The sequence below is a fragment of the Artemia sp. Qi Xiang Cuo genome, chromosome 19 (genome assembly GCF_049724085.1).
Source record: "Artemia sp. Qi Xiang Cuo chromosome 19, ASM4972408v1, whole genome shotgun sequence".
Taxonomy (NCBI): domain Eukaryota; kingdom Metazoa; phylum Arthropoda; class Branchiopoda; order Anostraca; family Artemiidae; genus Artemia; species Artemia sp. Qi Xiang Cuo.
The window spans coordinates 42,995,556-43,020,654 of record NC_142812.1 but is presented as its reverse complement, the minus strand read 5'-3'; the positions used below and the strand labels follow the sequence as shown (position 1 = coordinate 43,020,654).

Here is a 25,099-nt window from a genome sequence, read left to right as displayed (position 1 = left end):
TATGTATTTAAGGATGACAAACCCCCCAGAGCCCCCAGGGCAAAGGTTGTGAGTTATGCCCTTGGGGCATGTAAAGTTTTTATAGATAGAGTTGTCGTAAAAACTTCAAAAGGGGCTCATTCAATTGGAAATTGGGAGGGCTAGTGCCCTTCTAAATAGTCGAAAGTGACTGGAGGGTAAATAACCCCCATCTCACGCCCACCATTCCTCCGAACACATCTAATCAAAATTTTCAGATAGCAATTTTGTTCAACGTAGTAGAAACTTCTGGAAATTAGGTCTTTGAGGATGACAACCCCCCCATACCCCCAGCCCTCAGGGCAAGGGCTAGTGCGTTTTTTAATAGTTGAAAGTGATTGGAGAGCGACTAAAGCCCCTCTCACGCCCACCATTTCCCCAAACACATCCAATCAAAATTTTCAGATAGCCATTTTTGTTTAACGTAGTTGAAAGTTTTAGAAATTAAGTTTTCGAGGATGACAACCACCCTCACAGGCCTCAGGGTAAGGGTTGTAATTTATGCCCTGGGGGCATATAAGGTGTTTATGGAAAGTGTTGTCGTAGAAACTCAAAAAGGGCTCATTCGATTGGAAATTGAAAGGCCTAGTGCCCTTTTTAACTGCCGAAAGTGATTGGAAGGCCTGACGTTTTTATAGGAAAGGTCGACGTGGGTATAATGCATTATTTTTTGTTGTTGTTGTTTAGACCAGGGCACTTCGTATCGAAGGAGTTGTCGTAGGAACTTCGAAAAGGGCTCTTTCAATTGAAAATAGTGCCCTAGTGCCCTTTTTAATAGTTGAAAGTGATTGGAGGGCAACTAATCCTCCTCCCACGCCCACCCTTTCATTTACCCATTATGTTTAAAAACTAAATGTTATCTTAAGATTTAATCAAAATGAACTGTGTTAATGCTAATTCCAAATAAGACATCTCAGCAGTATCCCAAGAACGACTGAGGGTATTATTTTCAAAATTTCGGGGCTACTTCTGCTCTTAAAATTTAACCAAATCAAAATATCATAAGTGTATCCAAGCTATCAAAGAAAATAAACAGATTCTTCTGCGAATGGTATCAAGTTTTCCCTTTCAGGTCAACTAGAGAAGGTATGAAACTAAATTAAACACTACTATTTGTGGCCAGATTTTTTAAAGGGTGTATGTTGTCCAGCATACAAATAGCAGGCAAAACTATAAAATATTAAAAAAACAAAAAGATTTAAAGTATTATTTTCTTTTTCCCTGAAAAGACTATGTCAATATAAAACGAACATAAATTAATTAAAAAAAACTTTTTCCACAAAATAAGTTTTTCAAAGAAAAGTAAAGAACTCAAATTAAACACAAAATGAGCAAAAATAAAATCAAATAATCTACTAAACGTGAAACTACCACAAACCAGCATCGATAAATAAATGAAACCCAAAACGAACAGGAATTACAATAAATAACGGAGTCAAACTCAAAACGAGCAGAAATTTACATAAGGTGGGCTCAAAACCCCTATACCTTCCCAAGGCCAGAACATAATTTACGCTTTACTGAAAAAGATACAAATGAATGTTCATTGTCAGTTTAATATACATATACTGATATTTAGTAATCAAAATATTAATATTATTTGATTTATTAAAGTTATAAAAGTAAAAACATTTATATTTTTTTCAGTATAGTGCAAATTATGTTCTAGTCTTGAGAAGGCAAGGGGGTTACCAGTCCGACTCATGTTCATTTTTGCTTCTTTTTGAGTTGGACTCGGCTATTTATTGTAATTTCTGTTCGTTTTTAGTTTCATTTACTTATGATAGTGATTTGTAGCAGTTTTACGCTTGGGAGATTATTTGACTCTATTTCTTCTCATTATCGGCTTAATGGAGCTCTTTACTTTTCTTTGAAAAATTGATTCTTGGAATTTTTTTTTAAAATTAATTTCTGTTCGTTTTTTATTGACATAGTCTTTTTTAAATTTTTAGTTTTGTATGTCTTTTCAGTTTTTTTCCTATGAGAATCCATAGTTTGGATGGCTAATTGTAATTGTGTATAATGCTAATTGTATGGAGAAACTTTTCAACAATTTTTAATTCTGACACAAACAGTATTGTTAATTTAATTTTATAACTCCTGAAGTTGAAAAATAAATCTTAATATCATTCCCAAAAGATTCTATCTATGCTCTTTGACAACCTGGATGCACTTATACTCTTTATTTACTTAATTTGTAAGAGTAGAAGTAGTGATAGTAGTAGCCCCAAAAGATTCAACTTAATACCCCCAGTCGTTCTCGATATATTGCTGAGGTGGCTTATTGGCAACCATAAACACAATACCTTTTGATTTAATTGAAAGCAACATTTAGTTTTAAAGGATAATGGTCCAATTGCATAATTGTGGGGGGTGGACATGCCCAATATCCCTAAAGACATTGTTGCTTGACCGTTCTACTATGGTGAACAAAATGGCTGTATCAAAGTTTCGACTAGATGCGTTTGGAAAATTAGTGGGCTTGAGCGAAGGGCTGCTTGCCCTCCAATCTCTTTTTGTTCTTAAAAAGGGGACCAGAACTTTTAATCTTGAATCGAATTAGCTTCTTTAAAAGTTTCAATGTTATTTATGGCTATTATAGAGTGGTGTTGCCTATGATATTGCTTATATGCCCTTTTGAAAACCTGCACGCATACAGTTTTTTCGTTTAATTGAAACTCCTCCTAAATGTTTCATCTTAATGCCCTTAGCGTCATTAGTTACAGTAAATGTAGTGGTAGTATTGCTTTTTGAAAGTCCACATGCTCATAGTTTTTTTTTTTATTTAGTTCAACATCCGCCTAAATATTCCTTAAAAGCTTCACCTTAATACCCTTAGCTTGCGCAGTAGCAATAGTTGTAGTAGTATGCGCATATCACCTTTGGTTTCTTCAACAAAATCACGCGCTTTGTATTACGTAGGATTGAAATTTATGCTTTTAGCCTCACGAAGATGCGAATTTATAATGCATCCGTAAGCTCGGTCCTCCTCTATTCAGCGGAAACCTGGCCTCTCAAATCAACAATCCTCAGCATGATAGACGTCTGCTAGACGAAACAGTTCCGTCGGATTGAGGGACTCGATGGGACGATTTTGTAAGCAACGCAAGGTTGCTCGCACTCACCTCCCAAGTGCCATTCTCCATCCAAACAGCGCAGCGTACTCTCAGCTGGTTTGGACACCTCCTGCGTATGCCGACGACAACCCCAGCCAGAATAGTCTACGATTTTGACGCTAAAGCTCATGGCTGTTCTCGCCCGAGGAGCAGACCTCAGACAAGGTGGAAGGATAGCCTCATCAAATTCCTGGAGATGGCTAACTTTGTTGTCGACGAGGCCCCACCAATAGCAGCAGACCGGCCGGTCAGCCTGGAGGAGCAGAGTTGCGACGCTCTCTACACCGCCCCCAACGCCGCATGAGCCTTAAGTCAAATTCAACAATAAAAATTAAACCGCCAAATAAAACAAAAAACCAAGAGTATCTTTTGAAATATATACAATACATTTATCAAAGGCAAATAACTGCAACAACATTGAAAAGAAAAACAATACTTGAGGCTAGAATAAAAGTTAAGTGTCAAAAATGGAAACGAAAATAGTTTAGAGAACATAATCTGTGAACCCATCTAGCCTTGATTATTCTGTCAAATTCACTATGCGATTTTCACAGGAATGATCTTCTTTGTGTGATTTATCATATGCTTAATAAGCGCATTTTTTTTTTTTTACAAACAACACTGTGTTAAATAAAAGTTTTATCGTTATATCTAAAAATGTATTCATGCTTTGCTGACCAAAAAAAAAAAAAAAAAAAAAAAAAAAAAAAAAAAAAAAAAAAAACGTACGCATTGCTGACAAAAGTTTTCATGATAACACAAAATTACTATGAAAAAAGTTTTTCGCTAGCACAGATTCTTTGATATTTCTGACATGATTATTTGAATAAATATATTACACACTGACCTACACACATGACTTCCCATCAGTATGAGTTCTCTGGTGATAAGATAAACTGGAGCTTGAAGTAAAACGTTTCTCACAGGTATCACATTTAAAAGGTTTTTTGATGACGGTTGAATGCGTTCTTTGATGACGAGATAGTTTGGATTTTCGACTGAATGATTTTTCACATAGATCACATTCGAAAGGCTTTTCTCCTGTATGAATTCTTTGATGAAACAATAAACTGGATTTTGAAGTTAGACGTTTCTCACATACATCACATTCAAAAGGTTTTTGTCCAGCATGAGCCCTTTGATGATGAGATAAACTGGAACTTGAAGTGAAACGCTTCTCACAAATATCACATTCGTAAGGTTTTTCCCCAGAATGAGCTCTTAGATGATAAGACAAGTTGGAACTTGAAATAAAATGTTTCTCACAAAAGTCACATTCGAAAGTTTTTTCAGCAGTATGAGTTTTTTGATGATGAGATAAACTAGAACTTGAAGTAAAACGTTTCTTACATATATCACATCCAAAAGGTTTTTCTCCAGTATGAGTTCTTTGATGATCAGAAAGGTTGGACTTCCTGCCGAAAGTTTTATCACATATATCACATTTGAGAGGTTTTTCTCCAGTATGAGTTCTTTGATGCTCAGATAAGTTGGATTTTCGGCTGAATGTTTTTTGACATATCTCACATTCGAAAGGTTTTTCTTCAGTACGAATTTTTTGATGTTCAGACAGTCGAGATTTTTTGCGGAATGTTTTCTCACATATATTCCATTTGAAAGATTTGTCTCCAATAGGAGAAACCTCCTGTTTCACCACATCATTTTCAGCAAATACATAAATGTTACTTGACATTTCATGTTGACTATTCAAATCCATTTCTGATTTAAGGTATATTCTTGTAAAATTAGGTGAGCTAGGTGTTCCACATCCTTGTTTGCTAACATCATTGTCATTGGACGTTGCAGCAGGAACAACTAAAATAATTTAAAATTCATTCAGAATAAATTACTTTTTACATACTTTTAGGCCTATGTTTTTATTTAGTATAGGCCTACAATCAGCTTAAAAAATTTTTATCCTTAATCTAGTTTTACTATAAATATAATTTTAAAGACTCTTCTCTTGGTGATTATTTTATAACAGCTAATTTTTATTTCCTGTATCTTCAATACTTGAAGCATTTAGAAATTTAACTTTAATGGATGATTTATAATCACCAGGATGATAAAATTATAAGGACTAATTTTTATTGGCTGTATCGTTGACACTTGTCGGTAATTTTTAATTTTTAAGGTTGAGTTTGTATATTAATTTACTTGAACAAGGAATTGTCTTAAAAATATCATTGTAAGATCTAAAGCCGAAGTTATTTTGGTGTCCTCATTGAAACAACTCTAATAGCTTCTGCGACCTATAATTTAAATAATTCCATACCATATCAAAAAGTTAGTCAAGGGCGGTAAAAGCAATCAAGGATTTATTTTAAGAACAAATACTAGCTTTCTAATAAGCCATTTTTAGTCAAATCTTCTAAGGAACATTAGATTTACTTTTTTAAGTATCTTAGCTCTTAAAGATAGGTGCTCTGATGTGACTCCCTCTCTCTTTTCACCATCACAAACGTGAGGACTTTTTTTCCTGAAAGATTAAGGCATTTCCGGTGACCGAAAACTTTATAAAATAAACTATTTAGTTTCCAGCTTCCAATATTCTTGCCAGATAAGAAAAAGCGAATGAAGTTGCAAAGAATTGTAGCAGTCAATAACATAGCAACTACAAAATTTGGATCATGCAAAAATTCTCTTTAAAAGCCGAAGTCAAAAGTAATGCAAAAAAGTAATTGAAAAACCTAAAGATTTGAGCATACAAAAAAAAAAAAAAAAAAAAGACTATTCAATAGCGATAGCAACCCTATGAAAATTTTCAGAAGCTCTAGGCACACAATGAACAGGTCACACTTCAGCTTCAATTTTAAAAACGGTTATTAAGTCAATATTTCTAAACAATCCTCGTTTTTACTTGAATTTAAAGTCATCCAATGAGGATGATTGAACTCAGTAAAAATTATACACTTCTGTTCCATTAAAATCAAGTGAAACAAAAGCTTTTTTAAAAAAATTCTACAATTCGGAGTGTTATACTGGCGTATTACTAAATAAAAGGCATGCAAGCGTTGTGTGCCATAAGGGTATATATGCCATAACAGGCACAAAATTTTTATTGTTTCACACTACTTTTACGTCTAGCTAAATCCTTAAACCAGAAAAAAATCCAGTATTTTTAAAATCAGAAAAGAGCTCTAATAACTTCCAAACGAAGAAAAGGAGTTCCAAACAAAATTAAATTTGTCGTTTTGTTTAGAGATTAATTCAAAAAACTTTTTCCACAAAATAAGTAATTCAAAGAAAAGTAAAGAACTCAATTAAAACAAAAATGAGCAAAAATAAAATCAAATAACCTACCAAGCGTGAAACTACCATAAATCAGCATCGATAAACAAATGAAACACAAAACGAACAGAAATTACAATAAATAACCGAGTCAAACTCAAAACGAACAGAAATTAACATGAGTAGGGCTCAAAACCCCTATGCCTTCCCAAGGCCAGAACATAATTTGCACTTGAGAAAAGCTAGAGGGAAAAGGTGGGCATGAGAGGGGGGTTAGGTGCCCTCCAATCACTTTCGACTATTAAAAAGGGCACTAGCCCTTTGAATTTCCAATTGAACGAGCCTTTTTTGAAGTTTCTACGACAGCGCTTTCTATAAAAACCTTATATGCCCCCAGGGCATAACTTACAACGCTTGCCCTGAGAGCTGTGGGGGAGTGTCCTCCTCAAAAACATAATTTCCATCTGGAAATCAGCTATGCTGAACAAAATGGCTACCTCAAAATTTTTATTGGATGTGTTTGGAGAAATGGCGGGTGTGAGAGGGGGTTAGTTGCCCTCCCATCACTTTCGACTATTAAAAGGAGCGCTAGCCCTTTCAATTTCCAACTGAATGAGCCCTTTTTGAAGTTTCTACGACAGCGCTTTCAATAGAAACCTTATATGCACCCAGGGCAAAATTTACAACCCTTACCCTGAGGGCTATGGGGAAGTGTCATCCTCAAAGACATAATTTCCAGACCATTAAACTACGTTAAACAAAATGGTTATCTCAATATTTTGATTGGCTGTGTTTGGGGAAATGGTGGGCGTGAGAGGGGGATTAGTTGCCCTCCAATCACTTTCGACTATTAAAAAGGGCACTAACCCTTTCAATTTCCAATCGAATGAGCCCTTTTTGAAGCTCCAACGACAATGCTTTCTATAAAAAAAACTTATATGCCCCAAGGGCATAACTTACAAACTGTGCCCTGAGGGCTGTGGGGGGAGTGTCCTTCTTAAAAACATAATTTCTATCTGGAAATCAACTACGCTGAACAAAATGGCCATCTCAAAATTTTGATTAGATGTGTTTGGGGAAATGGTGGGCGTGGAAGGGGTGTTAATTGCCTTCCAATCACTTTCGACTATTAAAAAGGACACTAGCCATTCCAATTTCCAATCGAATGAGCCCTTTTCGAAGTTTCTACGACAACTCCTTCGATAAGAAGTGCCCTAGTATGGGGAAAAAAAAAAAATTCGATACTAAGTCCCCCAAAAATGTTTGGGGGAATGGTGGGCGTGAGAGGGGGGTAAGTTGCTTTTACTTTCAACTATTAAAAAGGGCACTAGCCATTCCAATTTTCAATCGAATGTGCCCTTTCCGAAGTTTTTACGACAACTCCTTCGATACGAAGTACCCTAGAATGAAAAAAAAAAATTCAATACTAAGCCCCCCAAAAATGTTTGGCGTGAGAGGGAGGTTAGTTGCCTTCTAATTACTTTCAACTATTAAAAAGGGCACAAGACCTTTGAATTTCCAACTGAATGAGCCATTTTTCAAGTTTTTACGACAACACTTTCTACAAAAACCTTATTATGCCCCCAGGGCATAACTTACAACCCTTGCTCTGAAGACTGTGGGGGGCTTCCCAGCTCAAAGATATAATTTCCGGACCTTTCAACTGCGTTGAACAACATGGCTATCTAAAAATTTTGACTGGATATGTTTGGGGAAATGGTGGGCATGGCAGGGGTGTTACTTGCCCTCCAATCACTTTCGACTATTAAAAAGGACACTAGTCCTTTCAATTTCCAATCAAATGAGCCCTTTTTGAAGTTTCTACGACAACGTTATCTATAAAAACCTTATATGCCCCCCAGGGCATAACTTACAACCCTTTCCCTGAGGGCTTTAGGGGGGTTGTCAAACAGTTCGTGGTAACGAACTGTAAGTAAGGAGCGACCCGGCTCAATGGTAACCGAAACTCTAGAAAACGGTATTTTGATACAAATAGATACATCAAAAGAATTACATTTTAATGCTGATTTCAAATATATAAGTTTTATCAAGTTTTATCCGACCCATAAAAAGTTAGGCGCGAGAGTAAATTTGGCTGATTTTCGAAAAAAGGGGGAAAAATACCCTAAAAGCCATAGAACCCTAATGAAAATACCACCCGCATATTCAACGTATCAGCAAACCCAACTGTAGAGTTTTCAAGCTCCCATCTACAAATATGTGGAATTTTGCCTTTTTTGCCAGAAGAAAGATCACGGGTGCGTGTTTATTTGTTTGTTTGTTTGTTTTTTTTTTTGTTTTTTTTTCCCAGGGGTGAACGTATCGAACCAGTTGTCCTAAAATATCGTGGGAGGGCTCATTGGAATGGAAATTGAAAGTTCTAGTGCCCTTTTTAAGTGACCAAAAAAAATGGTGGGCACCTAGGCCCCCTCCCACGCTCATTTTTTTTCCCAGAGTCACCTGATCAAAATTTTGAGATAGCCATTTTGTTCAGCATGTTCGAAAATATTATAAGTATTTCTTTTAGGATGACTTAATCTCCTAAACTTCCCGGGGGGAGGGATGAAAATTATGACCTTTACCCCCTGTTAACATATAGTTTTGGTTATTTAGAATTATACAGACGTTTTCAGGGTATATTTTTACTGGTAGGGGGGGGGGGGGTCAGGGGTTTTGTGGGAGGATGTTTCCGTGAAGGAATTTTTAATGGGGGAAGGGACATTGCTATTAAGGGGACGCCGGACTTCCCAGCATTATTTAAAAAAAGATCATAAATTTAATATAAAAAAACAAGTATTTCAACTACAACAGCAGCAACATCGAAACTTTAAACGAACAGAAAATATTACATATATAATTGGGTTCACCCCGTAGTCAATGCCTCGCTCTTTAAGCCAAAAATTTTTTAGTACTTTCATAAGAGCTATTTATTCTAATTAACGGCCTTTGTGATTAAGCGGTCATTTCTAAAGAATTGGAACAAAATTTGAAGTTTCGCTTAAAGAGCAAGGTATTGACTAGTGGGAGAACCCCCTAATAAATGTATTAAAAATATATGAATATAGAAGTTCGTTACGTAAGTTAATTCGTAAGTTTCGTATATTTATTACTAATAAAAACGTTCATAAATAAAATTAAACAAGTTTCGAGAAAGCCATTTCACCAAATAAAAGTAAATTAATATGAAAATTTTGTTTTAATTATTCATGTATGGTGAGCCAAGATCAAAACTTGCATTTATTCAAAAACTTTCAAAAATTAAATAAAAAAAACAAGTTTTTTAAACTGAAAGTAAGGAGCGACATTAAAACTTAAAACGAACAGAAATTATTCTGTATATGAAAGAGACTGTCCCCTCCGCAACGCATCGCTCTTTACGCTAAAGTTTGACTCTGTCTCACAACTTTTTTTTAAAACAATAAAAAAATTTAGCGTAAAGAGCGAGGCGTTGAGGAGGGGACAGTCTCTTTCATATACAGAATAATTTCTGTTCGTTTTAAGTTTTAATGTCGCTCCTTACTTTCAGTTTAAAAAACTTGTTTTTTTTATTTAATCATCCTCAAAGACGTAGTTTCCAGAACTTTCAACTAGTGAACAAAATGGCTATCTCAAAATTTTGATTGGATGTGTTTGGGGAAATGGTGGGCGTGAGAGGGGGGTTAGTTGTCTTCCAATCACTTTCGACTATTAAAAAGGCACTAGCCCTCTGAATTTCCAATCGAATGAGTCTTTTTGAAGTTTCCACGACAATGGTTTCTACGACAATGGTTGCTATAAAAATCTTATATGCCCCCAGGGCATAACTTACAACCTTTGCCCTGACGGCTGTGAGGGAGTGTCCTCCTCAAAAACATTATTTCTATATGGAACTCAACTACGTTGAACAAAATGGCTATCTCAAAATATTAATTGGGTGTGTTTGGGGAAATGGTGGGCGTGGAAGGGGTGTTAGTTGCCTTCCACTCAGTTTCGACTATTAAAAAGGGCACTGGCCATCCCATTTTCGAATCGAATGAGCCCTTTTCGAAGTTTCTACGACAAATCCTTCGATACGAAGTGCCCTGGTATGGAAAACAATAAATAATACATTGTGCCAACATCGTTCGTTACTTGCGATTACGCTGCCTATGATTTAACTAGGAAACAAAATTTTACATCCTAATAATTAAAACTCTCCATAACTTTTGTTAAATAAATAATTCTTTTCATGTGCAACCAGTATGCTAAGATGCAACAAACACATATCCTCCACTCCTCCATAATTCCAAAAGAAGACAATAATATGATTTTGGACATACACATTTACAGAAGATGTTCAGGATATTTAATACATACCTTTATCCCCGACAATAGTCGACTCTAGATTAAGAAGGTCAGAATTAGAATCACAACCAGCAGATATGCCAGCAGAAACAGCAAAAAGACGAGCTCCATGCTCCATTGATGATATAGGATGTGTACCCCCAAAAATATCTCTATCATCATTTGAGAATGTAGCATCTAAAAAAATTGAGTATAAATTCCATGAAAATGCTCAAAACGAAATAATTCTGTTAATAGCACAACATTTAGAATGCTTTACTAAATTTATGGAACATTTTCTACTTCAATTTTCAAATGTAATCGTATCAGGAAATTTAGAATTGAGAGCAAAACATAAGGGGATAACTTTACAGGTTTTCTGATATTTTCTGAAAATAGCATTATCAGGTTTTCTGAAAATGCCGAAAAAGAAGGTAGTTTTTAAATAAAATACAAAAAAAGTATTTTTCAAAATCTAGAAGAGGAGGAGGGAAAAAATCTAGAGTCTAATTTAAGATGTCAGAATTGAGGTGATAATCCCCAGATATGTCAGGAGAAATAGCAAAATGATTTGTTTTGAGTTTCATTGATAATTTAGAATGGGCGCTTCCAAAAACATGTTTATCATCATTTGAAAATGTATCTTCAGCTTCAACAAAGAATACAGTAGAAGTACAATACAGTACAGTTTTGTGCGCATAGCTAAATGCTTAAACTAGGAACACAAGATAAATCTTATTTATTTAAAATTGGTAAAGAGTTTTAATGAGTTGTAAAAGTTAGAAGAGTTCTAAACAAAATAAAGGTTTGTCGTTTTGTTCAGGGAATTAATTGAGGAACACAATTTTGTATCCTAATAAGTTAAACCACTCTGTCCTTTTACCAGCTAAATATTTCTTTTCAAATACAACCAGGGCACTCAGATGCAACAAACAGATATCTTCCGCGCCCAGCCACAATTCCAAAAGAAGTTTAAAATACACATTAACATTCTGGGCATGCAAATTTACACAAGTTCAGGATATCCAGTACATACCTTTGTCCCCGCCAATGTTCGGCTCCACTTTAACATGGACAAAATGAAGTTTACAATCTGAAGATATTCCAGGAGAAATAGAAAGAAGATTGGCTTCGTGTTCTTTTGATAATATAGGATGTGTGCTTCCAAAACCATCTTTATCATCATTTGAGGATGTATCTTCAGTTTCTACAAAATAACATTGGAAATCACATAAAACAAAAACAACAAAAGAAGTCTGTTACTTGTACGACATTTAGTACAACAAAAAACAAACAAAAAAGATAAAACAAAATAAAAATAAAAACCACCCTCAGGTTAAAATGAGTCATCTCTGGTGCTAGGCAAGAAGGCTAAATCACCAAAACACATTTCATAGCCTAATCTAGAGAAATAAAAATGGAGAACAAAAAAGAATGATTTAAAGAAAATAGAAATAAAAGCCACCTGTAGATTAAAATGAGTCATCTCTGGTGCTAGGCAAGAATACCATACAATTTTATATAGTATTTCATCGATGTGTAAAGGTTTGAAAATGAGAAAATTTTACAAATTCAACAATTTGGCGAGGATAATGGCCAATTATCACACGTTTTGTCAAAAACTTTCTTCATGTGTTTGGGGCAATAGTCTAGCAATGAATTCAATTTCTTAAAAACAGCGACTCAGTAGCATAAACTTCAAACAGGATTTGAAAATAATCCAGTTATGAATGAAAAGATTTAAAATATTTTTTTAGACACAAAAATGTTTTTCAAGATTGCCATAGGATTGGCTGGTTATTTTAGTTTTTGACATTGCACAATTAAACATTTTGTGGTAAATAAATATAAACAAAGTAAAAAGTAACTCAAACCAATACTAAACAAAACAAATAAAACAAAAGTTTTGGAGACAAATATGGGTAAAGTTCTACGAAATCATATTATTGAGTTAGGAATAAAGTGAATACACCATTCGATGCCTTTTTTTATGCTGATTACGAATATAATAAGCATTTCTATCGTTCCCCCCCTATATAATAAGCATTCCCCCCCCCTATATAGGCTATACCTAACCTAACTTAACCCTGAATTGGCATATATAGGGGGGGGAGCTGAAATTCATTTTCGATAGAAATGATTATTATATTCGTAATCAGTATAAAAAAGGCATTGAATGGTGTATTCACTTTTGTCCTAACTCAATAATATGATTTCGTAGAACTTTACCCAAATATGCACCGAAATAGCATGCATTTTATGCTAGTTGCAAATAAGTAAAAATCATAAAGTACCAATCAAAATCAATCAGTTTAAGCAAATGAACATTATCCAACAGTCTTAGTTTTTGCACAACAGTTCAATGCTTAGGAGGTGACGGCTCCCAATTAATTACAGCACCAATTCTATGGGAAATTGGACAACGAATTCAAAGAACATTTACATACATGACAACGAAAATTATTCTTACATTTCGACCTCCCCCCTCGTAGAAAAATAAAAGGTGATTATTCTGAGTTTTGAAAGGTGGTAAATCGAAGGTTAAATGTTCCGATAAAACCCGGTAGGGGGCCTGCCGCTTCTGTTTATTTATTTTTTTTTCTAAATAGGTTTTTTAATATGACAAATACAAGATGATATCAAAGTAAAGCAAACTGTTCGGACAGGAGATTTGAGCACCACCCCTCCCCCACATAGAGGTTCTTTATAGTAAAAAGTAGCATATACATTACTAAGAATATAATTAGTATCTATATTACTTTGACAGTTTAGAATTAAGAGTGAGGCAGCTTAGAGGTAGGATGGCCTTTGATAGGGACATGTTTGATAAACAAGAGATAGGAAGGGTACAACCTAACACAGGCTATAATAGACCCAAAGCTGAGATGCTAGACATACTTTTCAATATTATTTTTTTTTTTAATCATTTATGCAATTTTTGCCTACCCTAAACACCCCACCTTTTTATGTTAAAGTTTGCCTAGTTCTTTCCTAAAAGTATTTTCAAATGAAACAAACAATGCCAATCGAAAATTCTATGTTTTTTTGAATATCAAAATTGCATTTAAGATCACTTGAAACAGACATGTATTGCTTTAAGCAAGAACATCAAAATAAGTGATTTGAGGTCATGGTACAAGTCAACGTTTGCCATGAAATGTCAGGATACGTTAGAATCCTACCTCAGATTTTTATTTTATTCTGAATTCAAAATTTGTTGTACCCATAATATTTGAGCAGAATAAGATAGTTTTAAGATGATAAATAAGTAAAAACGGAAAAGTAATGTCTTGTTTGTTGACACAAAACAAGTCAAGCGACTATTATGGTAGAGACCATTATACTTGGAAACAGCTTTGAACTTGGAATCAAATGATTCTACTATTTTTTTTATTGTACTGTTTAGTTCAGAAGAGGCAATGTGCATGAGTATTATTCAAATTTATAACCACTACAAATAATTTAAAATATTCTCGGCGCAAGGGCATTCTTGGGGGGAGGGCTACCAAGTTTTTAAACTAGGATTGACCCTTCGAAATGACCTAACTTGTCCTGCGTTCCCTCAACATCGTTCGTTTTTTGTTCTATTTTGTTGTTATCAAATTGGCATTTCAGATCTTTAAAAAAAAAGAACAGTATTGTTTGAACCAAGAACACCAAAACAAGCCATTTCTTTAATTTTCTTTTTTACTAAACCAGTACTTTCTATTTCCAATAAGAAAAGAAATAATTTTAAAAGATAACAGGAACAATAAAACAAACCACGCTATTTTTTTTACTACTAGCACTACCTACTATTTTCCTAAAAAAATAAATTTATTTCTCATAAATTATTTTTACCTATTTAACATCTTAAGACTGTCTTGCTCTATTCAAATAATGTGAGTACAACAATTATTGAGTTTTTAACCAAAAATCCTGGGTTTATTTGTTTAGTGAAATACAATACTAAAATGACGTAAAAGAAGCTATGGAATGCCCCTAGCCCTGTGGTGTTTATCCTCTATCTCGGTATGGACATTACTAGACCCCCCCTCTTCTCAGACAGGTCCTGAAAATTCATGGTCAACTAACTGAAAGCTTCTAATTTACATTTTTTTGGTCACCTAAGAGCAGAGGGGGACATGGGGGTAAATGATGAGTTTTTTGGTTATTGTTAATACAGGGATTAGGTGGCCTAATCGGATAGAAGAACTAAAGGGTAAAAGACATTGTTATTCAGCTCCTGATCATTATTTTGTGCTTACTTTAATTTTAAAGTCAATCCATTTTTTTGAAAGAAAATTAAATAATCTTTTAATCAAACTTTAATATTTATGATGGCTTGCTAGGGAGAAAATGATTTTATTGAAACCAATGATTCGTTCACAAATTTAAAGGTAATCATTTATCAATTTACATAAAGGCAAAAAAGGCGAAAATTTAAAAACTGTTTGTAGTTTTTTATTAAGTAATAGTAGATACGTTTTAAAGTTTGTTTAATCCATTTTTGATGTAAAATTAAGACAAATAAGCGGGGAACTGCAATGACTGTCCGACTTTTTGAGCAAAATGAGCAGCAAATTAGCTCTATCATCCATAATACCAATTACCTTGCTTAATAGCAGTGATATCAAAGAGGCTGGGTGTTTCCATATTTTACCAATTGATTAAAACACAGAGTGGCTTTCTCTTGGCTGTTCCAGGGAATCAGGTATACCTAGAACCTGAATAACTAACAAACTTCAATGCCGTATCTTCAATAGAAAACAAGGATCCTAAAAAATAGTTGGAAGATACAAACACAAAAAGCATACATGGACAGATTCAAAAATTCAAGACCAATTTGATAGCATTTATATTATTATATTGACCAACTGCAACAAAAATAGTTATATTGTAAATAAATTTGATTTTCTTGATGTATCCCAGAACAGCATATTGCAAATGTTAAGTTACTAGAAAATGTTTACAGCTATAAATCAAAAAAGTAAAAAGGGAAGGAACAATTTTTGAACCAATTTTGTTCTAGTAATTTGTATATACTACTGAAAACCCCTTTTACAATAATGGACCCAAATATTTTTTGTTTTACTTTAAAGTACCATACTTAGAACAATTTGGCTCCTTAGATGCAAGTCAGCATAAACCACCCAAACTTGGAGACTTACAACTGGCACACAGTCATAAGTTCCGGTTAGGGAGGGGGATACCCTCCTCCCCAAGGATAAAATAAAGAATATAAAGTCATTGGCCCTTTGACAACTGGGCTGCGGCATATTTGTTGCACTTTATCTTCAGATTTTAATTGAATGAAGTGATATTCACCATTTCCTTAATAAGCAGGAAAAAATTTCATTTAAAAAAATTATTTGAAAAATATTTAAGAAACATACAAGTGCCAAATCCCTTGCATGTACTATGAGAAAGTTTTTGGATGTTAGGTAAATCATAAGCAGTACAATGGTAATGCCAAAGTAAGAACAAAAAGGGCTCTATGTAATTTTTACTTCTTTTTCTTCACCAAGGCATTTTGTATGGGAGGAGTTGTTGTGGAAATTTTGGAGGGGGCTCATTTGATATGAAATTGAAAGCTCTAGTGTGTTTTAGAGTCAAATGTAATCGGAAGGCAACAAGCCCCTTCTCGTACTCCTTTTGCTGCCTTTCCCCAAAAGACCATCAAACCAAATTTTGGGACAACCATTTTGTTCAACATTATTCAAAGATCCAAAAACTATGCCCTTGGGGATGACCTGGCCCCAACTACCCCTGGGGCAAGGAAGGGGCGGATCCAGGATTTTTTTTTAGGGGGGGGCAAAATAGGTTGATCCGATAAACTTGTGTTCCCCGGTTTAAAAGGCCGTCTGTCTAACATGCCTCTTGTTATCAGAACGATTAAGTACATTATAGTCGAGGTAATTATAATTTTGTAATCGTGAAATATTAGCTGAAATAAAGTTATATTAGTTCTGTGAAATGTTAAAGACAGAAAGGGCTACAAGCAGGATTGACATATGAAAAACAAGAAAAAGTAATATTATTAAATAGCCGAGAAAAAATATCAGCAAGCAGACAAAAAAGAAGCAAAAATGATAGAGGCAGATATTTCGTCAGGGACTTCCACCCAGCTGTCTTCAGTGCTCAAAAAAAGAAGTAAAACTAACCTTTTGAATTAGCTCTAAATGAGCAGAAGAAACACTGAATCAAACAAACCAAAAAACTAAGCCAGAATAAATGAAAGATTATTCACAAATTCTCTGCGTAGCGACTTAGCTTGCCTACTGACATAATTTTCATTAAAAGTATGGTCAGATGATCTTAATTTAAACTGGAGGAAAATGTTATTTAAATCCTTTCATTTTCAGCTAGGCTATAGTAAATTGGATCTACAGGAATATCTCCAGTATCTCTACTTAAAGTAATGTCTCTATTTATGTTTTTTTTTTGTCCGTTTATTTTTTCCCAGAGGTACTTCAAGTGGAAGGAGTGGTCGAATAAGCTTTGGAGGGGGCTCAGTCAATTGGAAATCGAAAGTTCCAGTGCCCTTTTCTAAAATTTAGCCTACTTCTCAACCAATCGCTACCGAATGAGTTGTTACTGACTACATTGTCTAAAAGAAATTCTTATTCTAATTTAATAATCCTTGTGTTTCAGCAGTTGTTTTGAAAGAATCTTCAGATAAATACAGAATTAGCTCGGAGGAAGAGACGATGAGAGATTGGAGGTAAAAATTGATATATAATCCACAGGGTCGACTTTCATTTGGGGGTGGGGGCTTTGGAACAGGTACGGTCACCTGAATCAGAATCTAAGATTGAAGGAGATAGATTTCCAAGCAAATCAGTTGAAGAGTCTTATTGACTGAGAAATTGACTCGAATACTTTATATAGTGACTCAAATACTAAATACTTTACCCCCTCCCCACCCTAATGTCCAAATATATAGCCCAAATTATATAAGTCTAATACATTCTGTCACCCGTCACATGTCTTTCTGGCTATGAAACCGGTTTTCTCAGATCTTACATACAGATTAAATAAAATAAAACAAGTTTTTTTTAACTGAAAGTAAGGAGCGACATTAAAACTTAAAACAAACAGAAATTATTCCGTATATGAAAGGGGTTGTCCCATCCACAACGCCTCGCTCTTTACGCTAAAGTTTTTGTTGTTTTAAAAAATAAAGTTGTGTGACAGAGTCAAACTTTAGCGTAAAGAGCGAGGCGTTGAGGAGGGGACAGCCCTTTCCATAAACGGAAATAATTTCTGTTCGTTTTTTAATTAATGCAGCTTAGATTTTGGCTCCCCATACATGAATAATTAAAACAAAATTTGCATATTAATTTTACTTTTTTGACTAAATGGCTTACTCGAAATTCTGGTCTGACGGTAACTTACGAATTAACTTACGTAACGAACTTCTATATTCGTATGTTTTTATTATGTATATTAGGGAGTTTGCCCTCTAGTCAATACCTCTTTACGCTAAAAATCGAATTTTGTTCGAATCACAATCCCCTCAATCACAAAGGCCGGTTAATTAGAATAGATAGCCCTTTTGAAAGTATTAAAAAAAAAACTTTAGCGTAAAGGGCGAGGCATTGACTAAGGGGTGAACACCTTCAAATACATAATCATTTCTGTTTGTTTTAAGTTTTAATGTTGCTCCTTACTTTCAGTTGAAAAAACTTGTTTTTTTTTATTTCTGATCGTTTTTTAAATAATGCTGGGAAATCCGGCGCCTCCTTCATAGAAATGTCCCTTCCCCAAAGGAAACATCCTCCCCCGTGACCCCCTCCTCCAAGCCCCCCCACCAGAGAAAAATATCTCCTGAAACGTCTGTACACTTCCCATTAACCAATACTATACGTAAACAATCGGCAAACTTCATAACTTGCAGCCCTTCCCCCGGGAACTGTGGGGGATTCATCCTCAGACATATTTATTAGATTTTTGACTATGCTGAACAAAATGGATACCTCAAAATTTTGATTGGATGACTGCGGGGAAAAAAATGAGCGTTGGAGGGGGCCAAGTTGCCCTCCAATTTTTTGGTCACTTAAAAAGGGTACTAGAACTTTTAATTTCCGTTTGAATGAGACCTCTCACGATATTCAAGGACTACTGGATCGATACTATCACCCCTAAAAAAAAAAAAAAAAAAAAAAAAAAAAAAAAAAAAAAAACACGCATCCGTGATCTTTCTTCTGGCAAAAAATACAAAATTCAACATTTTTGCAGATAGGAGCTTGAAACTTCTATAGTAGGGTTCTCTGAACGCTGAATCTGACAGTGTGATTTTCATTAAAGTTCCATGACTTTTAGGGGTTGTTTCCCCCTTTTTCCAAAAATAAGGCATATTTTCTCAGGCGCGTAACTTTTGATGGATAGGACAACACTTAGTGAAACTTATATATTTGAAATCAGCATAAAAATTTGATTCTATTGATGTATCTATTGGTATCAAAATCCCGGTTTTTAGAGTTTTGGTTACTATTGAGCCAGGTCACTCCTTACTTACAGTGTGTTCTGAATAATTAACAGGTACCTCTTCATTTTAGATAGAAGGCTTTACAATAAACCTTAAAACAAACAAGACTGACTTGAAGATCTTACTCATACTTTTATCATAACTATTTTAGGTTTTTCAAAAGATATTTTGGGGAACCTCCACTTATGTAAATGAGTTAGTTCAGATGAAAAAAGAACATAAGAAAACTTTAGTTCACATTACTTAAAATATCTATCTAAAACTTTTCAGTACTTCATACACATCTTCATTTTTTTATGCAAAATGCATATACTTCACTTAGGGGTTAATTAATAAACTTCAGAAGAAGTACAGTTTTCCAAGTCAGCTATAAACTTGTATATACCTTTGTTGTGACAGTCTAAAACTTATCTAAAACCCTATCTATGACAAGAGGGCCGTGTCTACAGATTTTAAATGTTATCACGTTATACAGATATAATTCAGTTAGTTTATTCAAATAATAATACCCTACCCATCAAACCAAAGTTCTACAGTTCAACTATTATTAAATTTTGTGGCAAAATTTTATCCAAAGTATAAATAGCAAGCTTAAATCTTGATTCTCAAGGAGAAGAAAACAATTTTTTTTTTTTTTGAAATTCATTTTATTAACAAAAAAAAAAAAAAAAAAAAAACAGAAAAAAAACAATGTTAATTAAAACAAACAGAAACCAAATTTAAAAAAAACTTTCATCCAAAAGAAGCATCCCAATGAAAAGTAAATAGCAACATAAAACTAAAGATAAGCTGAAACAAATTCAATTAATATATATCACTAAAAATTAAATAATAAAATAAATTTGTAGATCTCTTTTCTTTTTCTTCTGTTTTTTCTCTTCTGTCTCGCTTTTTCTTGCAGCCTAACTTAAGCTTAGGATAGCAGTCTATATATCTGCCTTGAATATCCTATTGGCGAGGGGATGAACATCCTGAGCCAAAGCCTTGCACTATGCTTTTGAGGTAAGGCATTTAAATATTTTAGTCTTCATTTATTGTACATGACACTTATTTTCATACTACATTTCTGTAATATGAGCAATGTAATATGAGTCAAGGTAAATTATCAAAATAACAATATTAAACATTACAAAGAGAATAAAATTAGAAGTCAAAAGGGGGCTTCAGCAATCTGTTATTTTGTTTGGAAGACACATGGTATCTGTAGTCTTACCAAGCTTGTTTCATTAGATGGCTATGTACAATATGAGCAAATCAATCAAGGCATCTTTTTATGTTCTATCCAAACATACTGACCACTTCATTTACAAATTTTGTATTGAGCCTTTGGTAAATTTTGATGAACATTTTTTTATTAGCTATAAAAGATGAACACAACTCAATGGGTCTATTCAAGTTTGGGAAAGGTTTAGAATAGTGGCTTGTCAGGAGACATAAAGAGAAAAAAACAGGTAAAACAATAGGGAACGTTTTTGTAAGACAGTGAAAATTCAAACCTCAAATGAATGTTTCGACCCTATATCCAAGGACTGTTTTCATCAAAAGAGAAATGAATAAAAAGTTCTACAGAAGATGCATGCAATAGAGTTCTTTAGTTTATAACAATCTCTAGATTCTAATCTCAGTTCTGCAGGCATTTCTCTTGATGTAAAGAGAACTTTTGACACCCTTACACACAAAATCCTCATTGGTAAGCTTTCTCATCATGGTGTGCATGGGGAAGGATTGTCTTGGTCCTCTTCATATTTCACTGGCAGACTTATTGTAAAAAAGCAAGTTCCAATTGAATACAGAGTACCACAAGGTTCAATTTTTGGGCCAACTCTCTTTGTCATCTATGTGAATGACCTCAACCGTCTGCTGCTGATTGTGTCATAAAAGTTACTCGCAAACTGCATTGGCATTCACATCTGATAATTGGGAAGAATTGATGGCATTTGCAGACGACTGTACAAATAGGTTCTATGGCTCCAAATCAATCATCCCTTACATTAAAGACCCAAGCAATAATTAAGAAGATATTCAATTGGTTTGATGTAAATCTACTAGCTTTAAATGTAAAAAAATGTATACCTTCTTATTTTTTCTCAGACAGGCATGAGCCCCCATACAATAACTGAACTTTGTACACTAAGAGGCTCCATAAATTGCTCCCCAGATTCATGTGCTTAATTCTTGGGAGTTCTTTTGGATGAACATTTGGTACTGGTGCATTTTGCAGGCATCACTACATACTGTATCAAGAAAACTAGTCACAAAACCCATCAAACAGGCTATTTGCCAGAGACTGCTATAGATAACTGATTGCAAAGCCAGGGTTTCTCAATGAGTTACAATATTCAAACAATTGTTTTTGGAGTTTAGGGGGGGGGGAAGGTACCTAGGTTAGGGTATGTATTTAATACATGCTATGCTTCCCCCCCCCCAACCCACTCCCCTTAATGTGCAAATATATAGCCCAAATTTCTTTCTAAACTATTATATATTCATCCTATTTTACTTTATTTCATTAGCATTAACCAAACTTGATTTCTTTGCGGTTCCCCATGGGCGCCCACAAGGGGGGGGGGGCATGCCCCCTCCCTGGCTGAATGACGGTGTCATATATTTGTATTAATTTAAAAAACTTTCCACAGAATAAGTTTTCAAAGAAAAGTAAAGAGCTCTATTAAGCCAAAAATGGGCAGAAATAAAGTCAAATAATCTTCCAAGCCTTAAAGTACCACAAATCACTATCAACAATTAAATAAAACTCAAAACGAACAGAAATTATAATAAATTGCCGAGTCAAACTCAAAACGAGCAAAAATTAACATTACTAGGGCTGACAAGCCATGCCTTCTTAAGACCACAACATAACTTAGGCTTTACTGAAAAAAAATAAATGACCATGGATTGTCAGTTTAATTTACCTATACTGATATTTATTCCTTAAAATAAAAAATGGGTAAAAAAATTAGGAAAAAAAGTTTTTTACTTATTTAAGTAAAAAAAAGGGAAAACATTAAAACATATTTTGTTTTCAGTAAAGTGCAAATTATGTTTTGGTCTTGAAAAGGCATGGGGGTTATCAGCCCTACTAATGTGAGTTTTTGTGCTTGTTTCGAGTTAGACTTGGCTATTTATTCTATTTTCTGTTCATTTTAAGTTTCATTTATTTATTGATGATTTGTGGTAGTTTTACACTTTGATGATAACTTGACTTCATTTCTGCCCATTTTTGGCTTAATGGAGCTCTTTACTTTTCTTTGAAAAGTTTGTTTTGTGGAAAAGTTTTTTTTAGTTGTCATCTTTTTGAAAGTTCACATGTTAATAGTTTGTTTTGATTTAGTTCAACGTCCACCTCAATATTTCTTATATTTGATTACTGAAGATATTCTTATATTCTCTTTGGACTATTGGCTACAAAATGGCTGCCTCACAATTTTGACCGAATGTGTTTTGGGAAAAGAGGATATCAGGGAGAGGGGGGGGGCTATTTTCAATCCATCACGCTTAACTCTTAAAAAGAAACTAGAAGTATGCATTTCCAATCAAATGAGCTTCCTCTAAAGTTCACAAGACCACCTCTTCATAAAAATCTTACATCCCCTGGGGCATAACTTAAAACCCTTATCCCCATACTTTGGGGGTTTGTGTCAACTCCAAAGGCCGTGTTATGAGATCTTTGGACTATTTCTGACTAAATGGCTATCTTAGAATTTCTATCGGATACATTGGGGGAAAATATGACGTGGGGAGGGGTATAGCTGCCCTCTGATAAATTTGACTCTTAAAAATGACTCTTCAACTTCCCATTTCTAATCCAATGAGCCCCCTCTGAAGTCTATACGACCCCCGTTTCCATAAAAACCTTCAATGTCCTCATGGCACACCTTACAACCCCTGCCCTGACAACCATGAGGGGGTTCTCATCCTCAAAACATAATTTCTGGACTTTTAAACTACATCAAACAAAATAACTATCTCGAGATTTTGACTAGAAATGTTTGGGGAAATGATGGGCGTGGGGGGGGCTGTTTGCCCTCCAATCACTTTTGACTATTAAAGAAGGTACTAGCCCTTTCAATTACCAACCAACCGACTTTTTCGAAGTTTCTACGACAACAAATGGCCATCTTAAAATTTCTATCAGATGCATTTCTGGAAAATATAACGTGTGTGTGTGTGTGTGGGGGGGGGGGCTATTTGCCTTTTCTGATCACTTTAACTCCTAAAAAGAGCACTATAACTTCTGATTGCTAATCCAATGAGCCTTCTTTGAAGTTTATACAACCACCATTTCAATAAAAATCTTATATGCCCCCAAGGCGTAACTTACAACACTTGACCTGAGGGCTATAGGGGGAGGGGGGAGTTATCCTCAAAGGCGTAATTTCTGGACCTTTCAACTACACTGAACAAATTGGTTATCGAAAAAATTATGATTGAATATGTTTGGGGAAATGATCGGTGTATGGGGAGGGGCTGGATGACCTCCAATTACTTTTGACTGTTAAAAACTCCAGTAGAACTTCTGATTACCAATCAAATGAGCCCCCTTCCTACAAAAACCTTATATCCCCACAGAGCATAACTTACAACCCTTGCTCTGGGGGTTGTGGGGGGGGGGTGTCATTCTCAAAGTCGTAATTTCTGGACATTAAAACTAAACTGAACAAAATTGCTGTCTCAAAATTTTGATTGGGTGTGATTGTGAAAGTTATTGCACTGGGGGAGGGGGAGCTGGTTGCCCTCCATGAGCTCTTTTCAAGTTCTTATGATATTTCTTTCTATAAGAAGTGCCCTGGTCTAAAAAAAAACAATACATTGTACCCATATCTCTCTTTAATTAGGCAGCGCTATCGCGCTGCCCATGATATTTTGTCTTGAGATTTCAATTATACAGCACTGGAAGTGCTGATTAAACCAGGTAAGCCCCCCCTAAAATTCAGTCAATGGGCGCCCATGTGGTACCTGCATAATGCACCATTACCAAACATTTATTGTTTAAGTGGTATATTTAAGTAATAAGTCAAAATTTTCCATAAACTTGGAATCATCAAAAAATTAAAGTGAGTTTTTTCTTTTTTCTATCCTTTGTCTTTTATATTTCTCTCTTATGAATCCTTATATGTGTTACTGTTTGTCTGCGTGGATGTCTACATTTCCTTCTATACTTGCTTCCATTCACCATCTACAAGAGAAAGTGGCAAAAGTTCTACAGCTGACAACACAGACTCCAGTTGATCTCCTAAAGATGAAGGATATTTGTGTTATACCCTATCTTTGCTTGCAAATCAATATTTCCATGGAGAACTCCCTTGTTGTTTTTCTCGACAACCTAAACTAGTAAGGAAAGTAAATCTGTACACAATTTGTAACTGGAAAGACGTAATGATGCTGGCTTCTCTCTTGGTTTGTCCAGACTTTGGTCTGGCCACGAGTGCAGGAGATGCTTGGAACTTGGTTCCTGCTGAGATCCAGCAGTCACAAACGCTTAAGTCCTTTAAGAAACGTGAAGTTTTTTATAAAGAGTAACCAGTGTAACTGCTACTTGTTGACTTCACAGTTTAAAAACATAGTCTAAGAAAAACTATCAGTGTTTGCCTAGGAGCCTTATCCTACATAAAGAAACATGTTAAGAAAACAGTTCTTACTTGATAATATGCAAAATGATCATAGTTAACACATATTACATGAGGCTAAGCTTTATCTTCACTTCTTTGACTGTTTTAAATTTTTCTACCAAATTAAAAAAAAAAAATGTTTTCACAAAACATTTTTTCAGTTTCCAAATTTGTGCTGAAACAAATGCCATCTACAAAATTTGTGTCTAGATGCACTGATGTCATGTTCCTGACTGTTTTGTTCTTTGAAATGGCATCTCAATGGCCTTTTCTCATCTTCAAACATAGCACATCTTTAAAGAAAACAGTGGAAAAGTATAATTACATTAAGCAGTGAATTAAACTTTGAATCA

At 34.7% G+C, this 25,099-nt stretch overlaps 1 protein-coding gene across 3 annotated transcripts in view; it reads right to left on the bottom strand.

The window, feature by feature from the left end:
* Window positions 1-3,840: 3,840 nt before the first annotated feature.
* Window positions 3,841-25,099, bottom strand: part of LOC148940875 (uncharacterized) — a 30,075-nt gene continuing 8,816 nt past the window's right edge. For 2 of the 3 annotated variants that reach the window (XM_089104746.1, XM_089104745.1), the window contains exons 2-5: window positions 15,260-15,424; window positions 11,704-11,874; window positions 10,701-10,865; window positions 3,841-4,949 (exon numbers count right to left, since the gene is read on the bottom strand). In XM_089104746.1, coding sequence (XP_088960872.1) covers window positions 3,982-4,949; window positions 10,701-10,865; window positions 11,704-11,874; window positions 15,260-15,302 — 1,347 coding nt within the window. In that variant the 5' untranslated portion in view covers window positions 15,303-15,424 and the 3' untranslated portion in view covers window positions 3,841-3,981. The remainder of the gene's footprint in view (window positions 4,950-10,700; window positions 10,866-11,703; window positions 11,875-15,259; window positions 15,425-25,099) is intronic. The other variant, XM_089104747.1, reaches the window with a different exon arrangement.